Source organism: Bidens hawaiensis, unplaced genomic scaffold (genome assembly GCF_021521415.1).
Source record: "Bidens hawaiensis isolate Kalapana, Puna unplaced genomic scaffold, B.hawaiensis_p1.1 tig00003469_1, whole genome shotgun sequence".
Lineage (NCBI taxonomy): Eukaryota > Viridiplantae > Streptophyta > Magnoliopsida > Asterales > Asteraceae > Bidens > Bidens hawaiensis.
The window spans coordinates 549,079-562,409 of NW_027491193.1; the positions used below are offsets into that span (position 1 = coordinate 549,079).

General features: G+C 33.9%; 1 protein-coding gene across 1 annotated transcript; it reads left to right on the forward strand.

Annotated features, from left to right (window-relative positions):
* The first annotated feature begins 6,473 nt into the window (after window positions 1-6,473).
* Window positions 6,474-12,699, forward strand: LOC143623467 (phragmoplastin DRP1E-like). The gene is made up of 15 exons (XM_077094369.1): window positions 6,474-6,678; window positions 7,649-7,712; window positions 8,393-8,497; window positions 8,592-8,693; window positions 8,799-8,849; window positions 8,938-8,999; window positions 9,082-9,172; window positions 9,248-9,312; window positions 9,410-9,604; window positions 10,473-10,592; window positions 10,674-10,744; window positions 10,823-11,048; window positions 11,123-11,173; window positions 11,893-12,342; window positions 12,427-12,699. Exons 1-15 carry the CDS (start codon window positions 6,538-6,540, stop codon window positions 12,556-12,558), a joined length of 1,926 nt encoding a protein of 641 aa, XP_076950484.1. The 5' UTR covers window positions 6,474-6,537; the 3' UTR covers window positions 12,559-12,699.
* Window positions 12,700-13,331: the final 632 nt, after the last annotated feature.

Below are 13,331 nucleotides of genomic sequence, written 5' to 3' on the forward strand. Positions count from 1 at the left end.
TGACATAGCACGAGCATTGGAGAATTGGGGTGGTCGACGTGAGGTTTCACATCTTTTGTCATTTAAGCTGATCAGACATCTTGATAAAGGACGAAACTGACATAAAGTAAATGATGATGTGAAATGCAAATTTGGGGAGAAAAGTGAAACTAAACAACAAAATATAAGGAATTCAAGCAAACGAGTCTACTGGTAATTAGATATGATGTTCATTGTTATAAAGGTAACGATTAATTTACACTAAAGTTAACGCTAACTTCATCACCATCTTCAAAGGCTTAACCATACCACCACTTCTTCATCACCATGTTGCAACACATAGGATAAGATACATTATCGTCCTGTTCTTGAGTTTTTTTAAAGGAGGGAAATGAAAGGAAAACTAAGGATAGTTAAAAAATGAGTGTTCTTGAGTTTTTTTTAGGATGGAAAAGAAAAGAATAGGAGGAGTTAGAAATGATTAAATTAATGTATTTTCCCAATAAGTTATCCTCCCAAAAATGGGATGATTACTAAAGATAACTATTTTTTAACATAGTTATTCTTTCCTTTACTCTAATTTTCTTTCAACTCAAGAACACACCTAATTAAAAAAAAATTCCTTCCCTTCCCTTCCCTTCCCTTCCCTTCCCTTCCCTTTCCTTTCCTTTTCTTTCATTGGTTAAAAAACTCAAGAACAAGGCGATGGTATGCCCAGGAGGAATATTCTTTGTCAAATTTCTTATTTCTATTCTTCAAGGGCCGACTTCCATCATTATCCAGATGTAGTTTGGGTTGTGATAAAGATTCGTTTTTATAAACAGTTAAGCTACATTAACATGTATAAAAATCCAAAAAAAAAACTTATAAATTTATCACTTTAACCCTACCTTTTTAGGAGAAAATTGCAAGGTACACAATGACCCGCTTTTTCTATAAGTGATCCGATTTGGAATCTCTTGCATTTGAAGATATATACATGCTGATTGAAATACTACATGTTCATAAAGAATCTATCACATGAAAGTGTTATTGGCTTAAATCACTTCAACCTACAAAATCCATGAAAAGAATCTCTACGTACAAACTACAAAACCTTTTCACATAATTAGGCATGGAATCAATCGGAATTTGGTCCAAAGACACGTTAATTTCAATGCCGATTATGTTATTAACAGTGTCTTCGTTTATGCACCCACTAAACATGATGCCCATATGCTTTATTTTCATGCATGCCATGGAGCAAGAATTGTTTCCTATGAGTTCAGTACTTTTCAGCGCTTGGATTTATTTCTATCCAGCGTCAAAGTTTTCGGCTCAAAGATTATATAATCTAATAATCATATATATGAAAGCTAGTTGTCAAGAGAGAGTTTAGTGGGTTAATCACTAATTACTAATTAGTAGTAAAGTTGGTTTTTAAACATTTAAGGAATCGTGATGCGATTTAGGTTACGCGTAGTAGATGATTAGGCTAACGTTCATAATGGATTTGTTTACTGTTTTCTTCTTGTTCGATGTTGATATATAACCAAGTCCTGCCTAAATAATATATTTCTTTATCTTATTTATTTAAAACTAACTTAACTAACGGTGAAACTTAACGGAACTAACAATAATAAGAAAACGATCACCTAGGTACTAGGTAGGATGACTTAACGGTTATAAGATGAAACGGGTGCTAACGCATGGTTGAAACCAGGGTTCTAAAGATGGGCTAACATAGATGAGGTCAAGGCAACTGAGTCCCTACGGTCAGTTTTACCAGAAAACCTTAACGACGTTTAGATAGCTTTTAATTCGTGGTTGTTAATTTACTTACCCTAATAACTCATCACTTGGTCCATGTCTACGTTACAGATCTTAATAAGGCTCGAGCTATAACAAACCTAGGAGAAGAGAGGTAATTCAATACTAAGGACAAAACAACTTAGCTTACATGCTTAACATCACCGACAATGGGAAAACCGCACGTGGTCTCGCAACGACTAACCCGATCAGCTAACTAGCAAGATAAGCCGACACCTAAGGTCTTGGTCCAACTCAAAGGTGGCGAACTCACTGACTTGAATGACTCAGGAAACATAAACCCTAATGGTGACGTCTACCAAACTCAATCAACACACAAAGTATTAACCGAACTATGTAATTAACAACTACACAAAACTAATTCATGCAATAATCAGTCACACGGGGCACATGCAACCTAAAACATGTCTAGGGCAGCGGGTATACACATAATAATATCACAAAATACGAACCTTACAATAGAATAACAATCAACCACACATTAAGCACCATAAACTAGTTAATTTAAACCTGTAAACATCAAACCTAGGTGATTCTAACCAATCTAACCAATCATAAATAATGAACAACAAATAAAATAGATATAAATGATAAGCATGTTCATTAGAATCTGATTACAACTTGTTTGAATGTCTAAAACCCGAAAACGAACTCACGAACGCTAAAGAGGGGGATTTGAATTCCAAGGATACCATATTCAACGAACTTTACAGCCGCACACTTGACGAACGAACGGAGGTTGAAGCAATTGTTGAGGCTAATTGCGAGTACAAAACACTCCACCACGAACATTTTGGCGGCGTGGGACATTCTAAAAATCATCCCATCATTCAAGCGGTTCCAGTGCAACATGACGATTTCGGAGCTAGTATTCTGATGTCGAGGATTATTTTTTAAACATTTAGTATTGTATTTTACGTTTAATGGATTAGTCATTTATTTTCTCACTTTATTAAATTTTGAACGAATTTGTATTTATTATATTATTTAATGAATTTGTATGTTAAAAAACTAATTTAGATTACCTAAAAGAGTGATACATCAATTAAGATACTTCAGTATAGTTTAGGGTAGAAATAAGGTGACAATGAAGAAATGGCCGTTGCTACCTACAACCTCTTCTACTCGTCCCTACTTTTATTTATAACTATGTGACAAAACCCGCCGCGTTGCGGCGACGCAACGACGCAAACTCGGTTGGTATCGATTAAGTTCGTTACAACAGTACAACACTGACACTAAACCAACCAAATAAATCTGTAAACGTTTGAAATCGTATCGACACATATACAACTTATGATCAAATGGCATAGCTTGGCCGGTATTAGTTAGGTTCGTTACGCTCCCATCGCTAAACCCAAAAGTAAGTAGACGGCTATAATAGTAACAACACTCGTATACTTATGATACAAAAAACTAACATATTTAAATTAATGTTTATTCGATGGATAAAACCGATGTGTTGGTAAACCCGGGCATCGCGGCATCGAGTTGCGTGAATTCGGCCAGTATCGAATACATTCGTTATTTCTGGAAATAAATACAAGTAACAAATTCGTCAAATTAAAATATTTATTACAAAAACACATAATTTAATCAAAAATATAAAACAAAATAGAAGAAACGGATACTAAGAAGTGAATTTCATGCTACACAAAGAAAGACAAGAGATCAAAACAACTCTGCCTCATAAACGTCGAACCTTGGTCGAACAAAACTGTTTGTAAGGGTTTCAATAAACACTACAACAACCAGCACACCTTACAATCACAATTAGAAAATTCCTAGAATATTCATTTAAAGGAAAAATATTTCACTTTTGTCTTTCCTTCTTAATTAATAAATGTTCTAAAATTATCGTATCGAGTAGAAAACCAAATCTTGCGAGCAAATTGATAGGCCACTCACAATCATACATGTGGCACTAAATCAGTCGTGGCGAGTATTTTAGGGACATAAAATTTGTCGAGATGACTAATTGGTAAAACAAAATGTAACGGGCGTGTATATTAAAGAACAATATTGCCCAGACATTTTAGGCTCTAAATTGATTTGAACAACTTTGGAATCTTTCTTACAACCGGACACTCTAAATATCAAAATAAATAATTTATATCAGCGCTATAAGAAAATAATAATAATAATAATAATAAAATTTAAAAAATCTTTATGACACTAGCCCATGAATTTTATCATTAATAATATGATTACTTTATTTATTAATGAGTGCTTTAGCCAAATAAAGGCTTGTCATTTTCCAATTGTTCTTACATACTTTTTTACTTTTATTCATAAATAAATATAACAAGTTTCAATACCCACGCGTTGCAGTGTGGAGTTTTCTAGTGTTAAGCGTTGCAGCGTGGAGTCTTCTAGTGTTAAACTGCTATTTTTTATATACAAACGAACATTAAACCATCATTAGGTACAACAATTATATTAGCAAAACAATAACCAAGTCAACAGAAAGAAAGTTAGATGGCAACTTCACAAATTCAAACGAACTTGTTATTAGGCATGTTAGTATCCACTTATTAATTTATTAGTATAGTGGCATCAAGTTGCCAATTTCAATAGGAAGTATTAGTAGAACCTACAAATTTATACCGAGCCAGCTATTCAAAATCAATGGCGCTGATAAAAAAAAATCCTAAATTTGGAGAATGTTATGGTATCCTCATATTATCAAACTTATAGTTTAATTGTAACCACAACAAAATAGATAGCAACTTCATTAATTCAAAACCTTACATGAGAAAATGACATTTACTGTCAATATGGAAACTTTAACTAATGCAAAAACAAAATACAATAACTCGATAACATGAAATAAGAGTATTTTGACCCAGCGTAACTGGGGCGGTTGATTAACAGCAGCAAAAGCAAAAGCAGATCATCATCATACGCATAGGTAAGGCTCAGATACATTATCATTATCATCATTGCGGTTATATATATATATATATATATATATTAAAAGAAGCCACCACGACTTCCTCGCCACCAACGATTCTTAATTCACTCCAAACCTAGAAACGGTAGACGATCATCATTGTAGACTCAGATATATGATCATCATAGCCGTTATCAACCAAAGCGACATACCAGAATTGGCAAACACAAATGGCAACTGCCACCATGATACCACCGCCACCAAGGGTTCCGAACCGGCAACGATAGGGCGGCAAAAACAGCCACCTGAGCACCGAACAACCTCCACGGATAGTTCGCAACCACCACTCCAAGGGATTGGAACGAAACCTAACAATGACAGAAATGTTATTAATGAAGCAAACACCAAATCAGTCTATTGAGAAATAATCAAAACACATATCATGAACCCAAAAGATTATCAAAACTTGCTTGCTTACATGGAACAAATATTTCAAGAAATCAATATTAGATGAAGTATGTTAGATACCTCAAATCAGGGATAAGGCGATAAAGATGGTGGTGATGCAGTGGAACCAAAATGGGGTTTTTAGCCGGCAGTCGTCCATAGCTGTGATGACAACCGATTTGGTGCTCTCAAGAGGTTGCGTGAAAAGGCAACACACCTGTAAACAGACTCGTTTATTGATATAGTCAGACAAAAGAGAAGCAAAAACCTACCAAAATTGAAGTTACCACTACCTCGTCGGCCGCTTGAGCACTGAACCACATAAGCAGTATCGCCACCAAGGGTTCCAAATCGGAACTCGGCAACACCATCGCCAGCGATTATGTGATTTAGGGTTTGAAAGAGCAGGGGAGGATGGAGAATTGCATGAAGAAATTTCAGAAAACTGATAACATGAGGCGGTGGTTGAATAAACTTATGGCTGGAATTGAAGGAAACCATGAGTAGTGGTTGTTGTGAGAGAGATAAGTTTTGGTTTTTAATATATATATATAATAAGATTGTTTACTATTTTTTATTGCCACATTTATAAAAGATAGCTCTTCGTCCAATTTGAGTCATTTGGCAACCCATAAATTGAGTATTTTTATTACTTAAAATAAAGAGGAAAATTTTGAAATAATCTACTTTAAGAGATAGAATTCATATTTGGTCTTAAAAATTTTAAAAATAAAAATGTTCAACTCAAAACTCATGGAGTCGTGACATTTGAATTTGTGTCGCTATCCGATAAAATAATGTCATGTGCCTGATACCTGACATGGGCTGTGAGATTTAAAATTAAATCTGTTGGATCCGTGAATTTTGAAAACAATATTCTTTGTGATGTTTCACCATGCTTTTGTACCCTCTATAAGATTTGATACACTCACCATTGATTGTTTGTATATAAGCGAATTAAATGTTACGTGGGAAAATTAAATTGAAATTACATTGTTTATTGTTTATACAGTATAATTTTTTAATATATTTTTAAAACAATTGTCTGTGGACCGTAGTATAAATAAAATATTAAATAAATATATTTAATTGAAATCTGACCTTATCCAAACTATATCTTAAAGGTTAAAGTAGTTTAAAGTTTAAACCCCCACTTGGTTTTAACGTTCAAATCCACAAAAACAAATAGGAAAGATTCCACCCAGTAACCACCACTCCCTTGACGAGTTGTTGACGGTCGCCACACACTTTCATTCATTCCTTGTTCTAGCAACTTCTTTATATTCTATTCTTATTATTATTATTATTATCCACCATTGTTGACTTATTATTATTATTATTATTATAGACAAATAAACCCAAACTTCTGTTGTACAACACCACACACAGTCTACTCTTTCAGTTAAATTATGGCTACCATGGAGAGCTTGATCGGTCTGGTAAACCGTATACAGCGAGCTTGCACTGCTCTCGGAGACTACGGCGCCGGAGACGACGCCTTGAATTCGCTTTGGGATGCTCTTCCCTCCGTCGTCGTTGTCGGAGGCCAGGTATGTATTCATTCATTCACTCGCTACTTTTTTAAGATATATGCAGTGTTCAATTATGCAAAATTGTTTTAGGCTTTTAATAGTGTGTCTTGTGTTTCGTGTATTGAGGTTGCTAATTTCATCAATAGTTGTTAGTTGGTGGTTAATTAGGTTAGAGTTTGAATTAGGGTTACAAACTTGCCTTTTTTTAATTTTGTCCTGTAATAATCTGATTATGGTTTTATTTAAGGGCTTATTGACCTAAAAGCAGTGAAATGACAATTTAATTCGATTGTTTTTGGTTTTGTGTGAAGGAGGGCGAATTAAGATAGCGTTCTGGTTCAGTTATGCAAAATTGATTTAACTTTTCAATTTTGTTTCTTGTGTTTCATGATTGAGTTTGGTAATTTCATCAACAGTTCTAATTGATGCTTAATTAGCTTATTTAGTTATGCTAATTTTGGTTTTATTTAAGAATGCTTAATTAGTTCAGGGTTGTAAGCTCGACTTTTTTTTTTTTTGCAGTTATACTAATTTTGGTTTTATTTAAGGGTTTATTGAACTATAAGCAGTATAATGACACTTTAGTTCAATATTTTTTTTGTTTGTTTTTGTGTGAGACAGGGAAACTTGAGACAGTGTTAGGTTCTATTGTGCAAAATTGGTTTAGGTTTTCGATATTGTTTTTGTATTTCACGTATTGAGGTTGGTAATTTTTTTATTGAAAGTCAAAGTGAGGCTGAATGGATGATACTAAATTCGTACCTGCAATGAGTCTGTATGTGTGATTATACTAATTGTGGTTTTATTGTAAGTATAATGGTGACTTTTGCTGCCACTTGATGTGATTTGTGTGATATATGCTAGTATGCTACATGAAATGAAATGGTGAAAATGAAGTTAGGGTTCATTTCAGTTGATTCTTTCTGTTTCAGATGTTTGTTTATCTACTTGTTTTTGCATTCTGTTGATGCAATTGAGTTGATTTTAGAGTTCTGGAAAGTCGTCTGTCTTGGAGAGCATTGTTGGGAGAGATTTTCTTCCTAGAGGATCTGGTTAGTGGTTTTTACTTATGTTCCACTTAATTCATTCAAAGCTTCAATATTGTTTCATTGTTGTGAATTTTTTTATAATTGTTAAAATTAAAAATTAAGTGACATAAATGGAACATAGATGTTATTCACATATATTATTTTCAAGTTTAACCTGAAGTAGGCAATCGTGACAAAAAAAAAGGTAGGTAAAGAATAGCTAAGTTTCATAATTCATTTAGGTCAATTACACTTAAATGTTAAATATTTATGAAAACTTCATAACAATGGAACAAAATTGAAACTTGAATGATTTTATAGTTAGAAAAAAGTATGAGTGATTGTATCGGAAAATATTTTGCATGGTTCATTACTTTAATTTTGCTCTACTTGAATGGTTTTAAGTGATGTAAATGGAACATATATGTAATTCTCTTGAAGTTTTAACCTGAAGTAGAAGGTAACCGTGAAAGAAAAAAGGCAGTAAATAATAAACATGTTTCATAACTGTTCCATTTAGGTTATTTTTAAATTTTTTTTAAACAATTATAAAAGAATAAAATTTATAACAATGGAACAATTATGGTTAGAAAAAAAAGTATGAGTGATGATACAATATTGAAACTTGGTTACCATTTCATGATTTTATTACTTCAACTTTCCACTTCTTTTGAGATAATATCAGATATTAACATCTATTGTAGGGATTGTCACAAGGAGACCATTGGTGTTGCAGTTGCATAAGACAGATGGAGGAGAAGAATATGCTGAGTTTGGACACATTCCGCGTAGGCGATTTACCGATTTCTGTATGTAACGTGACTCTACATTGATGGTTATCCAATTTCTTTTATTTTTTTAATAGCATAATCTACTAACAAAATATACTTTTTTTTTCCACAGCTTTGGTAAGGCAAGAAATTCAAGATGAAACAGACAGAATCACTGGAAAGTCAAAACAAATATCCCCGATTCCTATTCATCTCAGCATATACTCTCCTAATGGTGCATTTCTTTATATAAGTATTTATATACATACATACATACATATGCATCTATATACAGTTTATATGATAAGATGACCATTTTTGTGTTCCTTTGTTGCAATAGTTGTCAACTTAACCTTAATTGATTTACCTGGATTGACAAAAGTTGCTGTTGGTATTTTTCTTCACCTATAGTTGTATTATATGATTAATGATTTATATGAGTTTTATCTAACTGAAGTAACCAACCTATTTATTTCCAGAGGGACAACCTGAAAGTATAGTAGAAGATATAGAAAAGATGGTTCGCGCCTATGTTGATAAGGTAATTTAGTTATATTCATAGTTTCAATTTTTAAAGAAACATGTGATTAAGGATGATGCTAATGATGATGCATATGTTTCAGCCAAACTCCATCATACTAGCTATATCTCCAGCTAACCAAGATATTGCAACGTCTGATGCTATAAAACTTGCTAAAGAGGTGGATCCATCAGGTAGGCTTACGCTATAATTATTATTATAATATTATTTTTTTCTTAAATTTTTTTTTCATGTTATGAATTGACCAGGTGAAAGGACCTTTGGTGTGTTGACAAAGCTTGACCTGATGGACAAAGGAACTAATGCATTAGATGTGTGTTTTGAAACTGATTATGTCATATTGAATATTTAATTGACCGCTAAATAATAATATTTATCTAATGATGATGTGAATGCGATTCTTTTTGAAGGTTCTTGAAGGCAGAGCTTATCGCCTGCAACATCCATGGGTGGGGATCGTTAATAGATCCCAAGCTGATATTTTGAAAAACACTGATATGATATATGCGAGGCGAAGAGAACAAGAGTACTTTTATACGAGTCCCGATTATGGACACCTGGCTAGTAAAATGGGTTCGGTTTATCTTGCAAAACTTCTCTCTCAGGTACATTGTTTTGTTTATGTCAATCTCAGTTTACATGTATGATATCTGGTTGTTAATACTAGGAAGTAGGGGTCTCAGGTCTGCATGGGTTGATTTTCGGTTTTACATTTGGGCTTGAAATGTTTGGGACCTGAAAACATTTGCCCAAAACAATGAGCTTGGGCCTTAAATATTTAGGCTAAAATTTTTGTTGAGCCATAAATCCAATACAAGATTAAATTAAGTTTGGTTCGGTTTGGAGGCATAACCGAAACTGACCCGTACGTTTTGTTTTTGAAAAAAAAGGAAGCGAACTGTCGATTTTAGGGTGTGCATGAAGCTGGAAAAACCGAACCGAAATAACCAAACCCAAGCTAACCGATGGTTTGGTTTTATGTTTTTGTAAAACCGAATTTTCGGTTCGGTTTTGAATGTAATTAAAACCGAGAAAATTAGCCAAACCAAATTTATATTTTCATTATTAAATTTGAACGTTGGTTAATTTAAGAATTTAATAAATAGCTTAACCCAAATATTCTAGCCCAACTGTACAATATTCAATAGATCTAAATTAAAGAAAATAAGTTAAAAATCTTAGGCCCAAATCCAATTTTTTGGGCTCATTTTTCAGACCAAAAATTTTCAAGCCCAAATGGTAAAACCGTAAAAACCAAAGCCTAACGGTTTTCAAAAACTTAAAAACAGAATATATGGTATTTTGGGTTTTCATTTGGTTTGAGCCCAAGACCGACCCAAGCTGATCCCTACGTCGATTATTAGTATGATTGATTATTTTGGTTCGACTAATCGGCTTGTTGCTAACCCGTACTAGGTCTTAAACTTTTTCAATATTATTAATATCAGAAAAACTTACTGATTCATGTTGCAGCATTTGGAATCTGTAATAAAAGCAAAAATACCAGGCATCATCGCCTTGATAAACAAAGGCATTGATGAGATGGAAGCAGAATTGGACCGCCTCGGTAGACCAATTGCAGTTGATGAAGGGGTAAGATAGAACCTTATATTATATAATTTGTATAATAAACACCCTTTCACTATCATTTTATCCTTGATGTCTTCTTTTCAGGCTAAATTATACACCATTTTGGAACTCTGTCGTGCTTTTGACAAAATATTTAAACAACATCTAGATGGAGGGTAAGCAAGAATATTGCTGGAATATTTATCCAAACATTAGTTGACATTTAATTAATTTATAATTGTTTTTGTTGTTAGACGGCCCGGAGGTGATAGAATTTATGGAGTATTTGATAACCAACTTCCTGCTGCCTTGAAAAAGCTTCCGTTTGATAGGCATCTTTCGTTACCAAATGTGAAAAAGATTGTGTCAGAATCAGACGGTTATCAGCCTCACTTAATTGCTCCTGAACAAGGATACCGGCGCCTTATTGAAGGCGCATTAAATTATTTTAGGGGACCCGCGGAAGCTTCTGTTGATGCCGTGAGTGGCTTTCTTGCTCGCGATTTATCTTTTCTTTTTTATTTATATGCAACTTATAGTGAATCATTTTTTAGGTGCATTTTGTCTTGAAAGAACTTGTCAGGAAGTCGATTGGAGAAACTGAGGTTAGATTCGAGAAACAATCATACAATTTATAATTAATTTCATCACCAACCTTATTTAAGTGATTTAATCTATTAGTCTTGATGTGGCACTTGATTGATGCACACGTCACTACATCAGATGCCACACAACAAAACAAGTTTATGTGAAGAGTAAATTTATTTACTAGTTTGAAAAATGATATTTTCTGAAATTTATATTATATAAGATTATTGAATGTTACACTAGATGTCCTAGTAGGGGGTTATCATGAGCTACTCGAGATTTGACTCGTTAGAAGTTCGAACCAAACCAAGCTTAACGGGCTTGAGCCTAAAAATAAGTTTATTTAATAAACAAACCCATGCCTGAGATTCTGGCTTCACTTATTGAGCTCAGGCTGACTCGGTAGCCTAAATGAGCCTATTATTATATAAATTTTTATTAACTTATTAAATATATATGTATATTATAAATTTATCATCAAAATAGCTAAATATTATATATAAAAATTAGAATTAAAATATAAATTAATTAATAATTAACAAACAAGCCGAGCTCGAGCTCTGCTCGGCTCGTTTACACTTCTAGGTGCTGCGTGTTATCCATATAACACGAAAATGACAAATAACATGCCACGCCAGCAACTTTTATTGAGTCAGCCAAAAAATAACCCGCTAACAATTAAACATTTATAAATGTGCATCCAAACACCCTCTGAAATATAAAGTATTTGCAACAGGAGTTAAGGCGGTTTCCAATCCTTCAATCAACTCTCGCTACTGCTGCTACCGAAGCACTGGAAAAATTTCGTGTGGAAAGTAAAAAGACGGTTTCCAGATTAGTAGAAATGGAGTCTTCATATCTCACAGTCGATTTCTTCAGGCAACTTCCCCAAGAACCAGACAGGCTTGGACCTGGGCCCAGGCCAGGTCCAGGGCCAGCGCCCTCACCCGCAGATCGCAGAAATCCACCTCCACCTCCTTCAGACCGAGGAAACCCGAGCGACCCATTGGGGGACCGTTATGGAGATTCACATTTTAGAAGGATCGGTTCAAACGTATCATCATATATTAATATGGTGTCCGACACACTCAGGATCACGATCCCGAAGGCGGTTGTTCTTTGTCAAGTGAAAGAAGCAAGGCAAAATCTTCTTCATTATTTCTACACACAAATAGGAAGGAAGGAGGTGGTGAATTTTTTGAGAACTTGTTTTAAGTTATGATTATTTATTTTTATATGTTTTTAACGGGTGAATATGGAATACTTTTAGGGTAAACAATTGGGGGACTTGCTGGATGAAGACCCGTCTCTGATGTCGAAGAGACAAGATATTGCTAAACGGCTCGAGTTGTATAAAGCAGCACGGGATGAGATTGATGCGGTTGCTTGGGTGCGGTCATAGTGGCATTCTGTTAAGCTGTGTTGTCGATTATTTAACTTAACTATTGATGTTGAATGTATGCTTTGTTTGTTACTGAGAATTGGGAATATGTTGTGTACATTTGCAACACTTTCTCAATATGTACATGTATATATGTGTGTATTTGTATTCTTCTGTTACTCTGAATATGCATGTTAGTTGTTTTTAGCAAAAATGTTTTTAAGCAAGATTTTGTTTCTTGGGTTTATAAATGATGCAGATGAAGAGCAATATATGTTTAGGGTTTTTGGTGTTTTAATTAGTGTGTTTGGAGTTGTTTCTTGTTTGTCTTTGTGTGCTAAAGTGTGTTATAGGTTTAGTTTAATGATTTAAGATTTTATGCGTTTTTTTTAAGATGTGGGTTGTTTAAGCTTCCTGGTTGTTTTAGTTTATTATATAAACTTTTAGTTATAGTTGTTAGCGTCAATGAACTTTAGCTCAATTGATGTTGAAGAGAAAGTGGATATTCGGACCGGACATCGTAATCCAATCAGTTCCGCAGTAGACGTTTAAGCGGCGGGCTTTCCCTGGAAGGCTGGAATAAGAGCTACATGATCGGCTTTTGCCTTTGGATTATTTTGGGGTAGCTGTGTTTTATTAGTCAGTGAAATGTATAGTTATTATTTTTTATAGAACTAATGTATGTTTTTGATTGACTGAAATGAAACTGCTAAAAAAGTCAATTGTTTGGCATTTTATAAACCATTTTTTATTCTTTTTAAAAAGCTATTCACTTTCTTGCTTGCGGTAGAGTT

Coding starts and splice junctions, on each gene's coding strand:
- LOC143623467 (XM_077094369.1), top strand. CDS start 6,538: ATGGCTACCATGGAGAGCTTGATCGGTCTGGTAAACCGTATACAGCGA. Junction 8,498..8,591: donor TAGGCGATTTACCGATTTCT/GTATGTAACGTG, acceptor TTTTTTCCACAG/CTTTGGTAAGGCAAGAAATT. Junction 10,593..10,673: donor CAATTGCAGTTGATGAAGGG/GTAAGATAGAAC, acceptor TCTTCTTTTCAG/GCTAAATTATACACCATTTT.